General features: G+C 36.3%; 1 protein-coding gene across 2 annotated transcripts in view; it reads right to left on the bottom strand.

The window, feature by feature from the left end:
• SLC7A11 (solute carrier family 7 member 11) overlaps positions 1 to 10,205 on the bottom strand; it is a 94,260-nt gene extending 84,055 nt beyond the window's left edge. Inside the window, exons 1-4 of one of the 2 annotated variants that reach the window (XM_082631029.1) lie at positions 10,073 to 10,205; positions 9,585 to 9,849; positions 5,853 to 5,979; positions 1,289 to 1,404 (exon numbers count right to left, since the gene is read on the bottom strand). In XM_082631029.1, the coding sequence (XP_082487155.1) occupies positions 1,289 to 1,404; positions 5,853 to 5,979; positions 9,585 to 9,849; positions 10,073 to 10,096 (532 nt within the window). In that variant the 5' untranslated portion in view covers positions 10,097 to 10,205. Of the gene's footprint in view, positions 1 to 1,288; positions 1,405 to 5,852; positions 5,980 to 9,584 lie in introns of both variants that reach the window. The other variant, XM_082631030.1, reaches the window with a different exon arrangement.
• Positions 10,206 to 25,202: the final 14,997 nt, after the last annotated feature.

The following is a 25,202-nucleotide window of genomic DNA, read 5'->3' as shown; positions in this document are numbered from 1 at the left end:
TACCCAGAACTAGAGATATTTTATGTGCAATTCCTAACTCTTTCCTGCTAACTGACCACTCACCCCTCTACTGTCAAATGTTCATCTCTCTCTTCATTGTTCTATTGAAATACTTCAGCCATGTATAACTACAAATTCTTTCATGGGTATGCAGTTCAATTATTCCTGGGGAGCTCTCTATCTCCAAGTAGGTCAAACTTAATCAAGTGGGATCATATTGATTCTGAAAACAGTGATTCAGTTAATATCTACAAGTAAGTGATCATCTCCCATCATATTTAAGAGCTTGGAATGTCGACTCTTATAAAAGGAAGTTAGAGTCATATTGGGCTTCATATCACTTATATCATGTTGGCCATGTTCCTCTTTTTTAATTTCCTTTTTTAAACAAAGTTCTAATATCTGTGCCCATTTGTGAAAATGAACAACTTCCTAATTTAGAGACAATAAAGAAGACTCCTAGTTGAGAAACACTACTAATAATCAAATACTGGAAGAAGACTCTTGTGACCATCGATGGACAGCTAAAATCCTAACACTGAGAGTGACAGCTGCTAACACTAGAAAATTCATGAACACTACACACACCCAACACACAAACACCATTCCATGAGGCTAAGTGCATTATAATTCAACACGTTATCAGTGAGGAAGGATATTTTCCAATACAGAATCCAATTTAAAATTGGATTTTCATTTGTAAAAGTCTCTTTTTATGTACAATCCAGTTACTATTTTACTAACAAAGTGGTTTTGTTTGCCTATTTTAAAAGCTTAGCTGGGCCTCCCTGGTGGCGCAGTGGTTGGGAGTCCGCCTGCCGATGCAGGGGATACGGGTTCGTGCCCCGGTCTGGGAGGATCCCATATGCCGCGGAGCGGCTGGGCCCGTGAGCCATGGCCGCTGGGCCTGCGCATCCGGAGCCTGTGCTCCGCAGCGGGAGAGGCCACAGCAGTGAGAGGCCCGCATACCGCAAAAAGAAAAAAAAAAAAAAAAAAAAAAGACCTTGGAGGATTTGCTCCAAAAAAAAAAAAAAAAAAAAAAAAAAAAAATGCTTAGCCATCATAGCTACTGACCCAGTGCAAAATGGGCATGTAATGTCATATCAGGCATCACTCCAACTCCTTATTCTTTTCTTCGTTTTCCAACACAAACTTAGCAATGAACTGTAAGCAAGAAGAACACCATGTGGGGAGCAGTCCCACCACACAAAAAGTCTCAAGAAACTTTGTCTCCAATCACTTTTGTAGGGATTTTTTTCTTTTTCATATTTACACCTATGATACTCACTTATGCCCACAGCTGTAATGAGCTTGACTGCAAGTTCAGGAATTTCACAGTGAATGAAAAATGGTTCCAGAATGTACCGTCCAAAGGCCAGAGATATCACAGCAGTGGCTGCAGGGCTAGAAAAAAAAAATACATATTTAGGTTAACTACAGAAAAAAAAATAGCATCTTCACTAAACTTTTTCTACATTGAGGTGCTATTATTCAGCATGTGGAACATATTAAATAGGGAAGTCTGTGATTTTCAGAACTCCATATTTGATTAGGTTGTCATAGACATTCTAAATGAAATATTGTCTACAACTTTGGTGGCTACTGTTTTTTGTTTTTTTTGTTTTTTTTCTTTTTTTGCGGTACGTGGGCCCCTCACTGTTGTGGCCTCTCCCATTGCGGAGCACAGGCTCCAGAAGCACAGGATCAGCGACCATGGCTCACGGGCCCAGCCGCTCCGTGGCATGTGGGATCCTCCCAGACTGGGGCACGAACCCGCGTCCCCTGCATCGGCAGGCGGACTCTCAACCACTGTGCCACCAGGGAAGCCCCTGGTGGCTACTTTTTAAACTTCACCTCTCCTTGGATACAAGGCTGGGTACTGTCAGTTTTGCCCCTGCCTTCCCACATTTGACTTTTTCTTAAAAATTGAGTTTATTACTTGAGATCCTGACAGAGGTGGGCCTCACAAGAAGCAATCTTCTTTCTCAGTAAGTCAACAATTAAACTCCAGCACAGTATGAATGCATTAACAGTGAAGGTCTAATGGGTTGGGGCATGGTCAGAAAAGGAACACAAAACTCACCTTAAAAAAATTAGTACTAATAAGTGTTCATGGCAAATATATGCTTATGTGCTTGATATCATATTAGTCTTGGTTTTCCATACAGACCAAAACTTGAAGAGCCAAGTGATTATTCTTAATTCCACAGAAATATTTAGATGCAAAGTATACATTGAAAAATAAAAGTACTCTTGTAATTTTAAAAATGGAGAAAACATGCATGAAATAAGAAAATGCAATAACTTCAGGTATATAGTGAAATAGGTAACAAACCATTCTATATTAATTTTTCAACTATTTCTATGCAAAAATTACAGATGCCTTTTCAATTTAAATATATCTGTATATGAATGCATATTTGTTAGATACACAGGCAAGTCCATGATATTATCTACTTTGTCCTGCCTGTCTTCCCTTTCAGCTTATCTTCCTTCTCTTGGTTATGCAACACCCATGTCCAACTCCTAATTGTCAGAAAACCAACCACAATTATGTGTTCCAACCTTAACCTGCCAGTACTAGCATGACAGATTTCTTGATTTTTTTTTCTTTTCCAAGAGAACCTCCTCCTCACCCCAAAAATATTATTTTTCTCAGTCACCATCATTTATAAATTTTTGATGTATAAATTAAAATCTGATCATGACATCTTAGTGCTTTCAAAACATGCTCAGGATATGCAAAAACTCTTCAATTCAAGGCTCTATCTGCTCTAAGCTTTTCCTTCCTCTTCAGTGTGCTTCTTCCCACACAAGGATATGAATACCTTTTGCATGAGGCCCCTGCAACTCACTGACGGTTTCTTATACCTCAGGTCTTAGTTCAGTCTTTTGCCCAAGGAAGCTTCTCCAGTCCTCTGACTGGGTTAGATCTCCCAGAGTGTATTCTCTTCTGGAGCCTCATGGCTTCTCTTTCACAGTGTGTATCACAGTAGTAACTTTATATTCTCTTATGTAATGTCTTGATTCTTAACTATTTCCCTCATTTGACCCTGAGATCCATGAGTACAAGGCTGTGTCCAACTTAATCATTATTACATCTTCAGTGTATAGTATAGTGTCTGTCATATAGCAGAAACCCAATGAATATTGAATATATAGTGAATGTGTGAATTCAATCAAATGACCCCTGATGTGTGACTTTTTTCCCTTAAGATTTGTTTTTACAGACTAATTCTGACAAGAGTGACTTAATCTGATGTACAATTTTAATAGTAAGAATTTAGGTACCATGGGTGTTTTCAATGGAAGAGAAATGTTAAAGTACCTAGGTATCCTGTTACCCCTCAAGCCATTCATTACTCTGCCTATCTGAGAAACCAGTTGAGTAATGTGAGTCCATTATTACAAAGAAATATATGAACCCATTAAAAAAGCTTCTAGAATATATCTAGGTAATTTCTTCTGTAAACACACACACACACACACACACACACACACCACGAAGTAGCTCTCATTTGATTATGAGCTGCTTGAGAATAGGAACCATGGCTCACTCCACTTCAGGTCTCTTTAACTTGCCATTCACCATTCAGTAGCAGTTTGTGGAATGAATAAGTGAATGCATAAGCACTGTATCGGTGCTATACTGCAGGTGGAATGATCATGGTCATCATACTGCCAATACAATCAGCCAATACATGACTAAAGCAGGACTCAAGTCCAGCTACATCAGGCTCCAAAAGCCTACTGTCCTGACAGGCCAGCACTCTAAATAGGTAGTGTAGTCATCTGAATGCTGAGTATGTTGTATTCAAAATATTATTAACTTAATCTTTCAGTTACTTGTTCAAAAAGAATTTAATATCTGATAATCAGGGCACTGAAGTAAGTAGTGTAAGGGTTACAAAAAGTGTGAGACCTGGTCTTATATGCTTGAAATGCTTGCAGTTTTAACAGGGAAACAGAGCACGGATTCCTAAAATATTAAGTAAGGTTATATGACATTATGTTCAATGTCAAATGAGAAGAGACTGCATTTTTTTCAGAAGAATTAAGAGAGGAAAGACATACTATAAACTAGGGTGAACAGGAAATTAACTGTGGAAATGAGAGAATTTAAGATGACCTTTGAAGAGTAATATTCAGATTATCAGAAAAGAGTGGAAGGCACATCCCGGGCAAATCCCAGAGTTTAGAAAAGGAACAAAATACCTCTTTATCAATATTTCATTATGACAAATTTTAAATAATGCAGAATTGTCTAAAATGAGAACAGATTTAACAAAGAAGTAAATACTACTCTAAGCTCTTTGATAAAAAAAGAGACTCCTAGAACTATAAAAACCAAGATTAGTGTTAAGTCAATACTTATTAGCTCTGCATTTGCCACTTAGCCCCACATGACAGGATAAAAGCTCACAGGAGCTCTCAGCTGTGTAAGTTTGATAAGTTTACAGTAAGAGCAAGTTTCTCTACTTATTTATGTTAAACTCTGCAATCAGAATGTGCTAGTCACATTTCATGGATGCCATTTGCCTTCAGGATACTTTTAAACTTCTCAGGTGACATCATAAGTTTCCCACAAAGTTGGAGGAAATTTGCTGTTCAGAGTGACTTAGCATTATCTGGTTTGATTTTAAACCAGGGCAATCAGGAAGAGGAACGTATTCTTACAAAAATAAACTCAAAAAAGCTTTTCGCAACTGTCGTTTACTGATTTGTTTAAGATGAGGACGTGAGTCATCTGTGACAAGTGAAGTTTTGTTCTTTTACAGAATATAAAACTTGGTAACGGGCTTCCCTGGTGGTGCAGTGGTTATGAATCTGTCTGCCAATGCAGGAGACATGGGTTCAAGCCCTGGTCCAGGAAGATCCTACATGCCGCAGAGCAACTAAGCCCATGCACCATAACTACTGAGCCTGTGCTCTAGAGCCCATATGCCACAACTACTGAGCCCACGTGCCACAACTACTGAAGCTCGCATGCCTGGAGCTTGTGCTCCACAATGAGAAGGCACCGCAATGAGGAGCCCACGCACCGCAATGATGAGTAGCCCTTGCCTGCCACAACTAGAGAAAGCCCGCACGCAGCAATGAAGACCCAATGCAGCCAAAAAAAAAAAAAAAAAAAAACTTGGTGACATACTAAATTGTTAGGAAAAGATGTTTCTTAGTCATGAAAACTGAGTAAACTAAGATGGCTTAATGGTGTAATCTACAAGAAGAAAAACTCCAGTTCCTATAACATAACATTTAATTTTGTCTAATTATGATTTACAATCAAACAAAAGGTCTGATTTATCAAGGTAGATTTTGATGCTTCATATCCTGTTCAAGTCAGCATCTGTCCTGAAAATGTCATGGAGAATAATTGAATATTAACAAAAAGCAGATGCTTTAAAAGTTTGGCAGGGTTGGCAAACTACCGCCAGTGGCAAAATTGCATTAAACACATTAATTGAGAAAGGTATTCCATCACAGATTTTATGTCCTGAAGTAGACATGTTTACCACATAATCATATGACATGTATATCTCTAATTACTTAAAAATAATCAAGGTGATTTTAAAATGGTATAATGAAGGGCTTCCCTGGTGGTGCAGTTGTTGAGGGTCCACCTGCCGATGCAGGGGACACGGGTTCGTGCCCCGGTCCAGGAGGATCCCACATGCTGCGGAGTGGCTGGGCCCGTGAACTGTGGCCGCTGAGCCTGCGTGTCCGGAGCCTGTGCTCCACAACGGGAGAGGCCACAACAGTGAGAGACCCGTGTACCACCAAAAAAAAAAAAAAAAAAAAGGTATAATGAATGGGTTTATTTTTCCTTAATTTTTTTGTATGTAGCCTCTTACCGTATAATGAGCAGTTCTACCCAGACTCGCACAAAAGCTGGTAATGGGCCAAAGACTTCCAGAATGTATGTGTAATGACCACCAGATTTCTTTATAGTTGTTCCCAGTTCAGCATAGGACAAGGCTCCTGTGAAATATTTATAATAAAAAGGTGAAAAGTTAAAATATTACCAAGTCATCCAGCAGTAGAATGGATACAACGTTTCTGTTGTGTGAGATGTTACTACATCCTTTGATCTGAATGGCATCCTTTTTCAAAATTAATAACAGTCATCAAATTCCTAAGAGCCTCCAGATTCCTCTTGTAACCTCCTCACAGTTGAGATCTAGTTCATTCTATTCAAACAATGTAATTTTACTTGAAATAGTAAGGACAAACTTCTAAAACAATATCACATTATTAAGAATTTTGAATCTCAAACCTGACAACAAGAGAAAAAGAGTAGATGGATGCCAATATTACTAACCTATTTTTCAAAGGACTTCACATCAAGACAAGGAATTATCACAAATTGACCTAATTATATTGAGAATCCTTTTAAAAAATGATATTTCTGTGGCAAGTCAAAATAAATAAGATTCATCTGTTCTCCAGAGAAGTATGGACTCAAGGCTTTGCAAGACTTCATTTAACTTGTAGGATATGTTTTGTTGGTCAACAAAATGAATTTTGATGCAGATATTCTGTTTTTAGGAAAGTTTTTCTTGCATGTCTTCGAAGTACACACTCTCTATGGCTGAAATAACACATACTTTTAAAAAAGAGGTGCTATGACATATTTACATACGTTAGGTAAAATTAACTATAGACCAAATTTTAACATTTAGCAATAAACTTTACACAGAGTTGAGCAAGTTATATAATCTCCCCAAACCTCAGTTTCATCCTCTGTAAAATAAAGATCTTAATTCTCACATCACAAGGAGTTTGTGTGCTTAAATATAAAATGGGTGCCAAGGACAGTGCTGGGCCTAACACACAGAAAGCATCTCATGAAATACAGCTATACCTACTAATGTAAGCAATTAATTTCCAAGAAAATGAAAAATATATTTTGACATTATGTGAAAAGTTCTATCCATACTGCTAAGTACTTAAGCATAAGACATAATTTCTGCCTGGCCTGCTCTGGGGACTCAAAGTGTGGGAAATTATTACTAATCAGTAAAGCTTCAGGTAGAACTGTCCAACATGAATGTAATTTGGATATTCAGCAAAATCTTAGTGTCAGTTATTGTATTCCTGTATCACTTATTGTATTCCTGAACCTAGTACTGTATCAGAGTCACCTGGGGAGAATTTTTTATTTAAAAACAAACAGAAAACAAATGCTAAGGTTATACCCCAGACATACTCTCTAACCAAGAGAGGCCAGACTGTCCAATAGAGGCATCCAAGAACATCTATTATTTTAAAATTCACACAGGTTAATTTTAAAGTAACTAGTCTACAGATTGATATTTGGGGATCACTGATATAGCCTGTCTACTTATAACTAATTGGAACTAGTTGCAATTCACTCTCTGTTGGAAACCAGTCACCATGTTGGTAGGCTGTACAAAGAAGCAGCCAATATAAAATGTTACTGGAAAGTGTCTTAAGTACCTCAGAATTTATCCCCCAAGAATCAATACCTAGACCTTTGTATGCTTTGCTGAAACTCCAGGATAGTTGCCCCAGGTTTAAATTGAGTTCTGGAGAAATGAAATTTTCATTTAAAGGTCTCAAGCTCCATAACCATTTTACCCAGATGAAAAAAGTTCAAAATAGGTTGTAAGAATCCATGTATTGACCCTGGCTTTAAAAAAACCTGTAAATCCAATATACAAATTCTTTACTCTTAGTCCCAGAGTTCTAGAGTTCTAAGACAAAGGATTTTTTTTCCTTATATTTTGCTTTGCTTCCTGTTAAGAAGGCACTCTTATCAAAAGTTCCTAGTAATTTAAGTGATAAATGCAATGCAAATATAGATAAGTAGGTTAGTACAGGAGCACACTCACTGCAGTTAGTAATCAAAGAATACCAACTCAAGTATAAACTTAGCTAGTCCCTTTAGCTTTTTTTTTTTCCCCTGAACTTCTTGAGATGATATACTTATGCAGAAGCATATTTTCTTAGTACAGGCCAACATCACTTTCATCACTTTAACTAGTTAATGCTCAGAGCCATACATTTTATTATATCTGAATAACCTTTTATTGTGTATGAAAATGGAATCGCATAGTGGGAGCTGCATGCACACAGTATGCAAAATCCAGGAAACTGGTTATGATTTCTCCTATCAGACACTGATTTGTTCTGAATATACCATGTGTTGGAGAAGATTAAAAGCTGAGGAGGCACAGTCATTTAGAAAGATCAACAGTTAAGTTTCTCTTTGTTCATCTATAAACGTACATGCCACACCATATGAATACCACGAACTCTTTGTAAGCTAAAATAAACCAAAAATAATTCCTCTGTAGATCTTTCTATACAGCGTTTGTGTGAACAAGTTTTATTTAAAATACCTTCTTCATAATAACGGAAGTTAGAATTCTCTAGATGAATGCTCAAACCAACGCTGAAAACACTGCAAGGCCTTAAGAATAAATGGATTGGTCCGTGTAGGACCAAGAGTTAGTACTTGAACCTAGAGTTTGGATAAAGAGTTAGTACCTTTAAAGAACAGTATCTTTTGAAATCAGAATACACTGTTTGCCAGAGAAGAGCAAATATGTCTTAGACATTTTTTGCATAACATAAATAAAATTTAATTTTCTTGACCATTCACCAGTTTTTGTCACCTTCACAACTAACCCAGGTAGCTTTCTAGTAATGTGCCCACCTCATGAGGGGACATTTATTACCTCTTTACTATTAATTATCAAGTCAATAAAAGAGATCTAGATTTTGAAGAAAAATAAATAATCATACTTCTTCTACCAGTTCTGTTTAGACTAACTCAGCAGACAGGTGGACCAATGATCTGTGTCTCTGAAGACCAAATGAACTAGAAATGAAGAAAACAGAGCTGGGCAAACACAGCAAACTAACACCCAATTCCAATTTTACAATTTATATTGCAAAGGTTTATGGGTACTGGGGAGAGATGAAAAGTTGAAAAAAATGTGAAATATGCTCAGACCCTTGCAATATTCTCTTTTACAAAAGGAACTGAATTATATGCCATCACACTTCTTTCCACAATAAGGACTTTTGAAAGAATACTGGGAACTGACAAGTGCATGAAGTTAAAAAATTAAAAAGGAAAAGACTGCCACCCATTTGCTTTGCCAATAAAAAGTCAGTAAAACTTCTGCTGAACACTCAGTTCTGTGTCTAAACAGGCCACGCCGGGTTTCACTTCACAGGTGTTTCATTCAGTGCACCAGCTGCCAAGATGCCCCAAACACAGGTAACTGAGCACAAATGCCTGGTACAGAAAGCTTGCCTGTATTTTACTGGGTCATCAAAGCTAGCCTTGACGTTCATTGCCACAGGGAAAAATCAGAAAATAATCTACCTTAGTCAGGAAAAGCGAGCACAGCCTACAGGTCGCAATTTCAGGGAATTCAGAATTCTGCCAACAGTGGAGAGTATGCGTGGATAGTTTGCATACCTCCCCCCAGATCAGAAAATCTGGGGGAGCCTTGGCCATTCATTCCCTCCTCAAAAATCACCCTCTGTTCTCCCAGAGAGCACGGCACCCAGCCCCACAGACACACCCCCAGAGAAGCAGCAACACTCACCAAACAGTGACAGGACCCCGCAGACCGTCCAGACAACCAGGGACAAGCCCACGCTGCCCGTGTTCTGGAGCACGCCCTTAGGAGAGATGAAGATTCCTGCTCCAATGATGGTGCCGATGATGATGGAGATCCCTCTCAACAGACTGATTTTCCTCTTCAGCACAACTTTCTCCTGCCCAGGTGGCTCCTTGCCGCCCAGGGAAGACAGCCTCGCGTTGACACCGCCCTGCAGGTAAGCCCCATTGGAGATGGTGGATGCCACAGCCTTTCTGACCATGGTAGTGACCCGCAGGGAAAAAAGGAAACAGAGCAAAAGGAAAAAAAAAATTAAAAGAATAAAACCTCCAAACTTTCAACTTTGGTGTCTCTTGGGGTGACTGACCGATTTGATCTCTTCCTCTCTGCCTTCAGATTCTTTCTCAGCGCTAGTGGGCTCCCAGGTAAAAACTCTAAGGTGTATTTTCGCCTTCCGCAATCTAATTACTCACAGGAACACCTGTGTGTTCGTTCATGGTGTTTTGGTTTCTCCACCTCCCCGACTACCTCTGCTGCTGAGGCTGCGGCTGCCGCCCTATCATTACAGCCCAGCTCAACTTCCTCATGGGCTGGTATTTAAGCTGCTGCCTGTCTCACCAACTTACTCCAGCTACATGATGATGCAAATTCTCCAGGTTTGCATCAGCCACATGAGAAGGCTCCAGCATTACTCAGCTCTTTTTTTTTTTTTTTTTACCACGAGCTGCAAGTTGCTCAACTGACCAAAGCTTTCAGAGAACAAAGCACACTCTTAACAGGGATCTTAACCAATCCAGAAGTAGTAAATTCGGAACAGACCTTCCGAGAGATTTCAAGCAACTCCTAGTGAGGGACAAAAGCTCTTCACTCGAAAAGAAAATGAAAAATGAAACAGGAAATGATCACTGTGTTGAAAGGAGTTTCTTTTCTTTAACGTACAAATAAAATAGTTTATACCAACCTTTTGATCACAGAACAGAACTCAAAGCTGCATTGTTTATAACAGCAAAATTTAGATTTCATGATGCTTCCTGCTTATTTAAATTCCTTTTTATTTTTGGGTTTCCTAGCAACACGGTCAAATCTAATATTTACAAACCTAGAATGATTCTGTATAGCTGCTGTCATGCACATAACAACTGTGAAGTTTTACTTAACATTAAAAGACAAAACTTATTTCTTACTACCCATAATAACACCAGTACTTAAAATTGCCATCTGAGTGTGACTACTTCAAAACTTACAGTGACTCCAGAAAAGAGTCATTTTCTGATTCTCATAAGTGCTAGGTGATCTCCTAAACTAAGTAAAAGATATACTCTTCATTTGCATGTTGTTCCAACAAATTACACACACACAAAAATCTAATTTCAATATTAAGCAAAATTTACAATGATGTAAAAACATGCATATAACAAAGGCTTGAGAAAGGATACACAGAATAAAATTGAGGAAAGTGTTAAGATTATGTAGGAATTTTTTCTAAAGTATAGCAACTATTGTTATATTATGATTATAAACTTAGAATGAATTAGAAATATAAGCTAAGATTAAAATGTTTAGTTTGCTAATAAGGACCTACTGTATAGCACAGGGAACTCTACTCAATACTCTGTAATGGCCTATATGGGAAAAGAATATAAAAAAAGCAGATATATGTATATGTATAATTGATTCACTTTGCTGTACACCTGAAATTAACACAACATTGTAAATCAACTATACTCCAATAAAACTTTTTTAAAAATGTTTACTTTGAAACAGTAAGAAAGGCAAACATTTTAAAACCCTATTAACTTCCTTAACCAAGTGTCCATAAAACAAATACTGAAAGAAAAGAAATCCTAGGTATCACTTTTGGCTGTGGTCATAGGTGGTTTTGGATTCAGTGAGAAGAATTAGATGTTATCGTTACCCTGAAGCTACATTTGCAAACGTGATTAAATATGCTTCTGAACAGCTAAGCAAAGACAACAGACAGAAAACTTGTGTGTGCAAGGTGGAGGTGGGGATGGAGAGGGGGTCAGGATGACACAAGAAAGAAACAGCCACTAGAAAGTAGCATGGAGAAGGTCAGACTGTTTTCTGTTATGTTGGCACCTGAGGAATGATACCACATCAGTACTGTATCATCCAGATAACTGAGGCTATGTCATTTCTTATTTCTATTATGTAGCTAAACCCTACGTAATTTGCTTTGAGTATACCAAGTTAGGGTTTTTATCAAGCCAAAATAAATACTTTTCCCAGCTGCATGTCTTTCAAAAAATAAAGATGGGTAGTTTTCCTCATTCAACCTTGTTGAAATGCCAAAAAAAAAAAAAAAAAAAAGAAAAGAAAAGAAAAGAAAAAGCTATAGAAAAAAAAAAGCTAAAGGAAGATTCTATTTCTCTTTCTCCTCCTACGTGTCCTTCAATCACACAATTCTCTTGAGTAATGCACATAATGAAGAGAGGAGACGCCTTTGCTTCCCCAAAAGGGGAACAGATTAGCCCTGAAGAAATATGAGTTAAAAGTAGAATGCAAACTAACACAGAGCCACAGTTCAATTTTAAATTTTGTGCTAAATGATTAAACTCATAAATTGAGAGTAAGAATGCATTCAGACAGAAGTTAGATACATTCTAAAAGAGGAAAAATATTCTTTTAATATCAAATGACATTCTCCTCCTTTGGAGTATTTTTAAAAATTATTTACGAAGAAAAGTTACTGAAGTTAGAACAATGGCCAAAAGGATTGTACTATCTATATAAAACAGAGTCACATTCAAAACTTCTGCAAAGCTGCAGAACAGTTACCGAAGACACCAGTATACCTCATCCAGTCACCCAGAAATTTACAGAAAATGTAGTTTATAAAGAAAATATTGAGTTACCTTCTGGGTTACCTTATAAATCAACAATCCTAAACTTATAAATAAAAAAATTGTATGGTCTTCAAATATGTGTGTACCATAAAAATTAGTTCCAAGCAAATGCATTTATATCCTCCGTCCTGCTTTAGGCCTTATTTTAAGCATTCCTGTCAAATTGGGAAACTATTTGAGTGCTATTTACAAATATTAATTTAGTGCACAAGAAATAGCCCCCACTCCCTAAAAGCATTTCATGGAAGAAACAGATGTGATATATCATGGTAGCTTCCCTTTTCTGGTAAGAATTTCTGTCCCATGATTATAACTATGGGCATATAATGAATGAACTGACCAGATATAATCATCTCCCCAGCTGAAGGGTATAGGAATGTGGCCTGAGCTGGGATATTTCTAAACACAATTAGATTATTTTTTTTTTCATCTGTCAGAAGTTGTAAAGATGTGACCCTAGAACAACTGGAGGCCATGTCCCCTGCCATATTGAGAAAATCCTTGCAAAATAAAAGAATAAGCAGAGAAGAGAGATACTTAGAAAGTCCCAACATCATCAAGCCCTGTTTTCATTCCTAAGAAACCCAGATTGGCTCTGGATCCTGAAGGTCTTCCTTCAATTCTATAAGCTACTTAGTTTCCTGGTTAATAAGTATGCTATCTCATGCTACACACAAGAAAACAATTGCATTTGGGCGGTAGAGTTAAATGTAAATGGCATATCATTAAAACCTCTAAACTAGGTTAATATGGCATATTGATAGCCACATATGATAGCCCTTAGACACATATGGTTATCAGCACTTGAAATGTACCTAGTCCAAATGGGGATGTGCTGTAAGTGTAAAATATCCACTAGAATTTGAAATCTTATTTTTTTAAAGAACAAAAAATATCACCTTAATAATTTTGTTATCCTTATTAATTTCTCCAGCTTCATTATATTTTTAATGTGACTACTTAAAAGTTTAAATTATATGTGTGGTCCAAATTTGTGGTTCACATTGTTTCTAACGAACAGTGCTGATCTACAAGAAAACATAGACTGTATTTCCCAACTTGGTATATGTGGGGATTTCTTAAAAGGGACACACGAAGTACTAACCATAAAAGAAAGGTACATTGGAATATATTAAGAATTTCAGTTCATCAAAATACACGATCAAGAGATTCATGATACAAAATACATGATCAAAATACATAATCAAAAGTGAACAACTGGGCTTCCCTGGTGGCGCAGTGGTTGGGAGTCTGCCTGCCAATGCAGGGGACACGGGTTTGTGCCCCAGTCCGGGAAGATCCCACATGCCACGGAGTGGCTGGGCCCGTGAGCCATGGCCACTGAGCCTGCGCGTCCGGAGCCTGTGCTCCGCAGCAGGAGAGGCCACACAGTGAGAGGCCCGCGTACCGCAAAGGAAAAATAAATAAATAAATAAAAGTAAACCATAAGGTGGAAGAAGGTATTAGTACCTGGTAAAGATCCCATATCCAGAATAAACAATACATTTCTACAAATCAATAGGAAAAAGACAGATAACCCAGTAGAAAATGGGCAAGAAATTTGAATGTACACTTGATAAATACATTTGATGTGAAAATCTACAGTAAATGGACATCTTTTTGGAAAACAAATAGATACTGAAATGGCCCTGAAAAATAGAAAAATTAAACAAATAGAAAAAATTGAATAACAAGTTAAGGTGGTAATCAAGGATATCCTTGGCTCAAAAAAAGAAAACAAAACTAAGCTTCATTTGATTTACAGATAAGACCTACCAAATTTTTATGAACTAAATAATCTTTCTGAGAAAAGTTATTTAAGAGAATGGAAAAAGAAGAAACATCATCCAACTCATTTTTGTGAGTCTAGTGTAGGAGTTGGCAAACTTTTCTGTATAAGGCCAGGTAGTAAATATTTAGGCTTTAAGGCCACACATAGTCTCTGTCCAGTGTACTTTGTGTGTGTGTGTGTGTGTATGTGTGGTGTGTGTGTGTGTGTGTGTGTGTGACTGTGTGTATGTGTATGCATTTGTGTTTTACAACACTTTAAAAATGTAAAAATTATTCCTAGCTCTTGTGTAGTTTGCCAACCCTTGGTCTAGTAATACCTTGACTGCAAATAGGATAAGGTCATGCAAAGTCACTGCACTAGCTATGACAGATGACTTTGTAAATAATTTTTTATTAAAGCATAGACATGCCCACCTATTTGTATATTGTGTTTGGCTACTTTCACACTACAACGGCAGACATGAGTAATTGCAACAGAGACTGAATGGACCACAAACTGGAAAATGCTTACCATCAGCTCTTTACAGAAAGTGTGCTGACCCTGGCCTAAGGGAGCACACAAGAACTGCCAACCCATTTTTTTTTTTAAATTTTGTCTCTTGCTAGTAACTGTTTTTGAACATTCAGAGCTTGCTAGTCCTACAAGATAGACATGCTGAAGCCTTAGGGCATTTGCAAGTGCTATTCCCTCTACCTGAAATTTGATTCCCTTAATATCTACATGTTTCATTCTCACCTGCTGTACTAACTTCCATCACAAATAATCATTCTTTTTCAGTTAGTTTTATTAATTTTCTCTGTACCTTGTTAGATTGTGAGCGCCCTCATCTTGGACTGAATTTTTATTTCTGCATCTTGCAATACCTACCCTGTAATGTGTTACAGACTAGTAAGTACTGGATATGTATTTGATAATTATTAACTCCCAGAAACATAAACAATATTATTCTATAGCTCTACTGGGGAAAAAAGGGGGTGGATTAAGGGGAGAGAGGAATAGCCAAAGAGCCAAATCATCATCTTTCATAGCAGAAAGTTGATATATAACATACAAGACAATAACTGTAACCTAACAGGACACACATATTATTTAGAGATATGGACACAAAGAATAGGAGAAAAATCAGGTTCTGGGGGAATGTGTTGTGTCTGGGGAGCACCAAGAAGGGTAGGGGAAGGATGGAAAGGGATATTAAAACAGGAACACCGATCGTGTTATAAACCTAATAGAATAACTTGAATTTTCAAACTGTCTTCTTATCTTTGATAAAAATAAAACCAAAAAATAAAATAAAATTTAACAAAATATAGCTAGATTTGGATAAAATAACATAAAAAAAGGAAGTGGTTAAAGTAAGATTACTAAGGCCTTTTTATTTGAGCATAGGAAGGTAGAGGTATGAATCAATTAGATTATATAAAGTAGTGTATTCATGTGAATAATTTAAGAGTAATTATAAAAAGGGAAGAAAGGAAGGAAGGAATAAATGAGGGAAGGGAAAAAAAGAGAAAAGAAAAAAAAGAAGTGATTCATGACTCCCAAATCCAAAGAAAGGAAAAAGAAAATAGAAAAACCTCAGTTATTCCAGATTGCAATCAGGAAAGAGGGAAAAAAGGACCAAGTAAGGGCAACCTAAACAAAACACACAAAATTAGATGATAAAATATATCCAAATATATGAATAATATCTATAAATTTAAATGGAGTAAAAGCACCAGTTAAAAGACAAAGATTTAGATTGAATTATAAAAAAATCAACATTCAGTTAGGTTCTATTTACAAAGATCACATGAAGTTAAAACAAAATAACTTTAAGATAAAAAATTATTATGGATGAAGCCACTGTGCAAATAAAACATATTTATGCACCTGAAATATAGACACAAAATAAGTGAAGCAAATTTGATAGAATTATAAGGAAAATTTGATACACAATTGTTGGCAACATCAACACTCATTTTAATTTTATTTATTTATTTATTTATTTATTTATTTATTTATTTATGGCTGCATTTTGTCTTCGTTGCTGCGCACAGGCCCTGTCCAGTTGCAGCGAGCGGGGGCCACTCCCCGCTGCAGCATGAGGGCCTCCCACTGCAGCGGCCTCTCCCGCTGTGGAGCACAGGCTCCATGCACGTGGGCTTCAGCAGCTGTGGCACGTGGGCTCAGTAGCTGTGGCACGCAGGCTCAGTAGCTGTGGCTCACGGGCTCTAGAGCACAGCCTCAGTAGTTGTAGCGTATGGGCTTAGCTGCTCCGCGGCATGTGGGATCTTCCCGGACCAGGTCTTGAACCCATGTCCCCTGCATTGGGAGGTGTATTCTCAACCACTGCACCACCAGGAAAGCCCAACACTCTTATTTTAACATTTGTTGAATGAATTAAAAAAAAGTTTTATCCACTGTAGCCAATTATTGATGTTCTATCCAAATTTCCTCATGTCACTATTTTTGTTTCTGTGTACCCATTTCCTGGCTTGTGATTTTGCTTTATAAAGCTATAGCTGTGACTGTTCTCAGAGGACTGCTCACGGACTAATGGAGTCATTTCCCAGGTTCATAGAACAGGAAGTACCTGGGAGTTTACATGCCTTACGAGATGTCAGACAATGACCCACTGATCTGATTATATGAAAGTCCAATATTCTTGCCTTGAGTTGAGAAAAACTCTAAGGTATAGCTTACCCTCAAGAAGTTCTTCCTGCAGAATCAGGCTGGAATGTTACCTGAAAAGTTGTATAACAAAAGTTGTATAACGAAAAGTTGTATATTTGCTTGTCTTCTTCCCCCTCCTTGCCCTGCTTTCTGTATTCTCTTACAAGATTTCATGAAAGAATTTCTTTAGAAAATCACTTGCATATGATTCCTCATCTCATGATCTTTTTCTAGAGAATCTGAACTAAGGTGGCTGATATTGAATATAGTCTAGAATGTAAAGTCTAAGAAAGTGATAGTGTAGTTGACTCACTCATCTGTCAAATGGCAGTAAGGACCCCATAACTAACGGCAAGTAGAGCAGAGCAGTCATAGACTCTTTCAAGCTGTTGTATTGCAATTACTAAGACTTTCACCTGAGGTGAACTGAAAAAAAACACAGCTGGAAAGGGATGCACTGCCTTGTGCAAGTTCTTTGGTATCTGAGAACAAAAGAAGCATTCCTCTTAATGTCAAGAATAACTCAAGGAAAATTTTTGTTACCATTATTTAATATTATCTATGAGGTACTAGTCACTGCAATTAGACAAGAAAAAGAACTTAAGTATTTAAAAATAAAAAAGAAGAGGCAAAAATGCTCACTATTTTATGATTAATTACCTGTAAAAAACAGAACATTCAACAATAACAATAAAAAATTCCCACCGGAATCAAAGAATTTATAAGGTAATTAATAAAAACAAACAAATGCAGAAATTCAGTAGATAATAAATATATGTATCTACAAACAACTTAAATGAAATAATGAAATCAGTTATGCCATTTATAATAACAATGATAAATTTAAAATCAGAGAATGAGGGCTTCCCTGGTGGCGCAGTGGTTGAGAGTCCGCCTGCCGATGCAGAGAACGCGGGTTCGTGCCCCGGTCCGGGAAGATCCCACATGCCGCGGAGCGACTGGGTCCGTGAGCCATGGCCGCTGAGCCTGCGAGTCCCGAGCCTGTGCTCCGCAACGGGAGAGGCCACAACAGTGAGAGACCCACGTACCACAAAATAATAATAATAATAATAAATAAATAAATAAATAAATAAATAAAATCAGAGAATGAACTTAATAAGAGATTTATAAAACTTATATTTTAAAAAGATCAGCTTCACCACATGGAAAGGTATGTCATGTTCTTGGATAGGAAGACTAATATCATAAAGCTGTCAATTTCTTAAATTAATTTATAAATAGAACATTATCCAGAGGAAAATGCCAAGAGTTTGTTGGTTTTTAAGTGATCCTGCACTTATACAAGAATACTGTTTTTAATTCTGAAAAATAAGAGCATTAAGGGAATACTAGGTTATCAAAATATACAACAGTTATTCATTAGTTAAAATTTGTGGCATCAGTACATTAAAAACCGAGTAATAGAAGAAAATACAAAGCCCAGTATTGACCTAAATACATTCAGGACTTTATGATAAAAGTGTCATCTCAAACTACAGAGGAAAATATGGACTATTCAATAATGATGTGGGGGAAGCTGGATAACCATTTAGAAAAACATAAACTTTTATGTTTTACACACCAGTTCTACACACCATATAAGAGGAATAAAATCCTAATAGGTCAAAGGTATAAATGTAAAAATAAAATCATAAAAGTCCTATAACAAAACATGTTATAGAATTCCTTTAGAATCTAGGAGTGCAGAAGGTTTATCTAACTGACACAAACTCCAGAAGTCATTTAAAAAATGATAATGTTAAGAGGATACAAATTTTAAAATCCATATAGCAATAAAACCCCCCCAAAACTCAAAAAATAAAATGGGAATGATATATTTAATATTACAACCAAAGATCTAGCCTCTTTAAATTTAATAGTTTTATACAAATAAATAAGAAAAAAAGACAATCCAACAGAAAATGAGCAAAGCATATGAATAAATTCTTCACAGAAAAGGAAATACAAATGACTTTCATAAATATGACCAGATTTTCAACCTTACTCATGTTGAGAGAAATGCAATTCCATAAATCAAGAGTGTGCTCAACAATGAATAGAGCTGGTTGAAAGAGACCCTTTCTTGAAGCAGCTCTTATAGTTCAAATTTGGTAATTTGAGCATCAGGAAAGATAATGATTGCAATGGATTATAGCATACTTTTTTAATGGTGTGTATAGTTTACTTAGGAAAGGCGGGAGAAGGAAAAGGAGAAGAAAAGGAAAGTTCTCTAAAGAATCACCACTAATACATGTAAAATGATTCATGGATAAACAGAAATTTTGAATGCTTCAATAGTTAGAAATTAATCAGCAGTTTAAAAATCGTGTATAACAAATGGACAAAAAGCATACTGGTAGTTTTATAGGAAAGATCTGTAAATAATCAAAGAACACATAATTCATGTCTTAAGCAAACTGTCACCCAAAGTAGTAAAAGAGAAAAAATTCCCAACTCTTTAATTATACTCCCAATGTATTTAATAATTCATAATTATCATCAGGCTATCTCAGTAATATAAAGTAGTTACCCTGCTTTATTTTTCATCGTAACAATTTATTTTTCATCACTGCTGAGATAGGGAATTTCCCAAGACCTAGTACCTAGCACATAGAATTCCCTTGATAACATATTTAGAATTATAAAAATACCAAAAGAATTTAAGTATTTATAAATTTATCACATTAAGTTGACATTTTTCTGTACATTAAGTTGACATTTTTCTGTACATTAAAAATCACCATAAACATAGAAATAGGCCATATCTGAAAGTTAATATTTATATTTCCAGTAAGAGAAATACTTAAAGTCTAGAATATATAAATTTGCAAATCTATGAGAAAAGATAATCCAAGACAGAAAGGATTTAATCAAACTATTCCAGAGAAGAAAACCCATTTGGCAGAAAACATAAAAATGTGTACCTCACTAGGTACACAATCACTTTATTGACAAATGGTAGTAATAAATTTGGAAGACCAGCACCATTTAGGAAAATCAAATGAGGTTTATGTACCTAAAGCACAGAGAAGGAAGCAAATGCACTCAACATATACCTCAAAGTTCTCAGCTACATTCTTCAGCACAGACAGAAGTTCAAGTTCACCAGTTGTAGACCGTAAGCTATGAATGAGATGAGTAAGGTCCCCCTGGCTTTCTGTTAGCATGACATCTACTCTCCAGATCTAGCCTGACATAATCCTGGAGAAATTGTGCATGTAAACCAATCTGAGTAAGTGCCAAGATCACCTTATCTGGGCCAGGTTTACCTCATCAATCTCAGAAGTGTACAATCTACAATTTGATTACAACTTACCCTACGTTTTACTCCTAGACATGAACAAACCTTCTCATCCAGCCTCATAAGCCTTCCTGGGGTCAACATAGTCTCATCCAAGACAGAATCAGAAGAAAAAAACACATTCTTCCCAAATACACATGGAACAGTTATCACAGTTGACCATACACTAGGTCATAATACAAATCTCACAACTTTTCTGAGAAAAGATATACAGATTATGTTTTCTGACCACGACACAATCAAGTTAGAAGGTGGAAATAAGAAAATTTAAATCCGCATGAAAAAAAAATCATTGGTCAAAAAATAAATGGTAAGCAATTTAAAAATCCTTAGAGATTAATAAAAATGAAAGTACTATACCTAGATTTGTGGAGAATAGTTAAGGCCTTTCGAAGAGAGGAATGTATAGCCTTAACTACTCACATTAGAAGAGAAGAAAGATTAAAAATTAAAGAGTAAACATCCAACATAAGAAATTAGAAACAAACATTAAGCCCAAAGAAAGTAAAGAAAGGAAATAATTAAAAGTATGAAATGGAAGTAAAGAAAGGAAATAATTAAAAGTATGAAATGGAAGATGAAGATGAAATAAAGAAGTCAATAAACTCTAAGCTGGATCTTTGACAAGTGACAAAATACAAGCTAGCCTCTGGTAACACAGATGGATGAAAAGAGAGAGAATGCACACATAATTTTATGAGTGATAAAGGAGACATAATGCTAATGGTGCAAGTGAACTTTAAAAAGATAGTAAGTAAACATTATCAGCAACTTTATTCAAGTTTAATTGAAAACCTAGGTGAAATGGAAAAATTTTTAATAGAGAGGTAACCTAACAAAACTAACCTGTGAAGACAGAGAACACCTGAATGGCAATATAATTTTTATTAAAGAAATTGGAGAGTTGTAATATGTTAACAGAGCAACACAGATGGTTTTACAGGTGAATCTTACCAAAACTTCCAAGATTAGTACAGTTGGAAATTTGCTCACCCTACAACCCACCAATTCTCCCCATAGCAATTTAACTAAGAGAAAGGCTGACACATACACTGTGAGAGGTCCTCAAGAACAACTAGAAAGCAAAAATTACAAACAACCCAAATTCCCTTCGACTGCAGAATTGTTAAATTATGTTTTATCCACACAATGGAGTGTGAAGAAAAAAAAAAACTATAGCTGCATATAACAACATGGCTGAATCTTACATAATGTTAAGTAAAATAAAGTCCCCAAACCCTTCAATAGGATACTCTTTTCATGCAGTTTAAAAACAAGCAAAAGAAAACACACACACACACACACACACAAACACACACACAATTCCTAAATGGCAAGGAAATGATAAACACTTTAAAATTCAGGGTTATGGGATGCAAAGGTAGAGGATTTGAGAGTTCATATGTGTCCATGACATTATTTACAAACAAACCAACAGGTAAGTAACAATATGGCCCTGCATGGTCTAACATGGTTTTGCATCTTGAACCTAGGAATATAATGAATGTAATGCTTGAGATCCTAAAGGAAATAAAAGAAGTAATTGTACCTTCTGGTCTCCTAGTAACAAACCATAACCAGCTAGGTTACACAGGGAAATGAAAGAAAAACTAACATTTTACCCCTCTCAGGTTGACAAATATTTAAGATGGATAACATCCACATTTGGTGAGGTTATGGGGAAAAAGAAACCTAAATATTGATCTGAGAGTATAAATTTATATAACTTTAGAGAGCAATTTAGAAATATCTAGAAAATGTAAAGTTGCACTTGCCCTATGAGTTATGAATTTCACTTCCAGAAATCTACCGTAAAGAAATTCCGATGCAAGTGTTCAAAGGAGACAAGCACAGGATCTCTCACTGCAGCAATATTTATAACATCAAAAATATGGAAACGACCTAACTATTCGTCATAGAGGAATGGATAAACTGGCTTGTTCCTATAAAATGCAATAAAACTGGTAAAATGTATGAACCAAATGTGCATGTATCAACATCTCAGTGAAAAAAAGCAAGTTGCAGCAGGATACACACAGTATGATTCCACTTATGTAAAGTTTAAAAGCACACAATACAATTTTGCATGGCGTTTATGAATCCATTCCATATGTAGTAAAAAGAACAAAAAACACAAAGGGATATAACCAACTCCAGAAGAGTGGTTACCCTTGAAGAGGAAAGAGAGGGAAGGGTTACAGGAATGAAGCTTTGTTGGGATCTTTAATGTTGTATTTCTTTCAAATAACCTGTGATCTCCAGGAAACACCATATCTGTTAAATAACGTCTGTTAAGTCCAAATTGTACACCCTGTGTTTGTTATATTATTTTCTAATTTTTCTGTATGTTTGAATGATTTCATCAATAAAATTTGATTGAATTATATGACAAAATAATCTGACATTTCAAACTTTACCTGAAGTCCCAGTGAGCACCGTCACCTCCAGGAAGGATTCATAGTACACATCAGTAAGGGAATCATTGGAATCTTTGGAATTGTAAGATGTGCCTGGTCTTGCTTGTAATTATTTTACTTAACTAAGCCTAAATTGTGGCTTGAAAGAGATTTGTGGAAGAGTACTTAGCCTCTTGTAACATACATTTTTATCAGTCATCAGGGAATGCCTGAAAGTACTCTTTTGTAACAGATGGTTGAGGTTATATTAAACCTAAACAAACTAAAATCATTCATAAATGATCAATTTCAAAACACCTAGAGTAATTAAGAGCTTTAATTTTTTGTACTGTGATTTTTTTGGAAAAGGTGTGAACTCCAGAGGAAATATTCAGAAGCAATGAAGGAAAATTATAAATATAAGTTATAAATATAAATATGTACAACTGAAATACCATGATTCTTATGGTATTTCCATTTCAAAAACTCAAGCTATAAATGAATCATGTTTTTTAATTTCAATCATAACATTGAGTCATCACAATATAAGTACAGGCAAGTCTCAACTTGGATTTCTACTCTTCGTTCTTTTAAGAAGCAGGAAATCTTATAATCTCTGAAAAGAATACACCCATCACCACTACTGATAGCACAGCTACAATACGATTTATGTCAACATTCAGTGGTATAATTTGTTAGAGGTCCTGTACTTCATACTTTGTACCAGGAATGAGCTTATTAAAGGAATTTTCCAAAAGATAGTTACAAACAAAATCATTGCTGAATGGAAGGGAGGGTAGAATCTTTGTCTCTAACATAAACCAATTCACACATTTTATCTATTAAACAAAGTAAGTTTAAAATTGTGAATTGAATCCTAGTTAATTCAGTCATGAGTTATATGAAAATCTCACTGTGAAATTCAGGGCCAGAATTCACCAAAATAATTTCTATAAAATGGCTAACTCACTCTCGCAGGTGTCACAAAGAATGATAAATAAATTGTAAAATCATAAACTAACAATATAAAATTACTTTGCTGAAGTTGGATTCTTTTCAAATCTGTTTATTAAGTATTTGAATTAATATTGCTAAGCAAATTCTCTTTCCACTTGAACATCCTGTGAAAGCATAAATATGAGATATGAAGTCATATACCTGACTGTATGTAGCCCTTAGACGAGAACATCCACTTTGGAAGAACCAACACAATTCATATGACTCTATGCTTTTCCCCTGTGCATCTGTCCATTTACTCCTTCCTTCAGCAAACATTTAATGAATATTTACCAGGGGCCAGGCATTATATTATACAAGGTGGGAATATTTAGTGGTATAATAATAATAATAATAATAATAATAATAATAATAATGTGTGTTATGTACTTGGAACTGAATAACCACTTTACAATCCCTTCCTTCATGAAGTTTATAGTCTAGTAGGGAAGAAGCAGCTAATGAATCTATTTCAATTATAATAAACAATTAGAAGGAATCCTATGGGAATCTAAATGACAGGGAGATGGTCTGAAAGTCAGGGATGATGTTTGTGAGAAAGCACAGGAACAGAAAGCACACCACACTTCCTTGTCTTGCCCCACTTGTCCAATACTGCTTTTCTCTGAACACCAATGCTGTACCCCATGGACTTCACTCAGCCTCTTCCTACCGCTTCCCCTTTCTCTCCCATGTCCTGACTTGCCCTTGATAATAAGCTCATACTTGGCCTCCATCTCCATATTTAGGCAAATATCCTTCATCCCACTGAATATGCAAAGACTCACATGAGCACACATGTGCAGTTATTTCCCTGCATCAAATAAGCAAACCCAAAGAGAATGCAGGAATTGCTGATTCAAAGCTACCTTTTCCCCAAGTTCTTACATCACTCCTAATTCGCAAACCATTCTCTTTCCTTGCAAGGAAGACAATGAGAGCAAGAGGGCAGGAAGGAGGAAGGAATAAAAGAAGAGAAAAAAAGAACAGAAAGAAAAACTGGAAGAGAAGAAGGAAAGGAGGAGGAGAGAAGGGCACCAGCAGGAAGTTCATGATCAATTTTCAAAGCATAGGAGAACGCTGACATGCCTTTTTCCTCCCTCCCTTTTTCCTTCTTCCTCTTCTTTCTTTCACCTTTCTCCTTATGTTCCTTTTTATCTCCTTTGGCCATCAATACACACAAATGCACAAATTACATAACCTACATCATGCAATTAATATAGCCAGAGTTCCTTCCTACATGCAGATGACATTGCAATGCCAAAGTCAGTCCCTGGATATGAGGGCTGCATAGTATTGAGGTCACCTTTCTGACACTGGAGAGTTTTGCCTGGTCATCTTCCTTCCAGAGAGAATGCCAACCATTGGAAAGTTATCCAGTAGCTAGTTATCCCTTAGCTACTTTCATCTTCTCTCTCATTCTCAGGCTGCCTAGAGAACCTCAAACTTCTTATTTTGCCACCAGAGCAATTGGTTTGCCTTTGCCTCACTCCTAGCCCAGCCTGTTCTTACACCAAGAGACATCATTCCACAAACCAGATGGCCCATCATAACACTTCTCAAGAAGGTGTTTGCTTCACCAAAGAGGAATCCTTTCCT

The sequence above is a fragment of the Mesoplodon mirus genome, assembly GCF_964341445.2.
Source record: "Mesoplodon mirus genome assembly, chromosome: 2".
Taxonomy (NCBI): Eukaryota; Metazoa; Chordata; class Mammalia; order Artiodactyla; family Ziphiidae; genus Mesoplodon; species Mesoplodon mirus.
The sequence above is the reverse complement of the archived record's forward strand: the minus strand, read 5'-3'. Positions and strand labels throughout refer to the sequence as shown.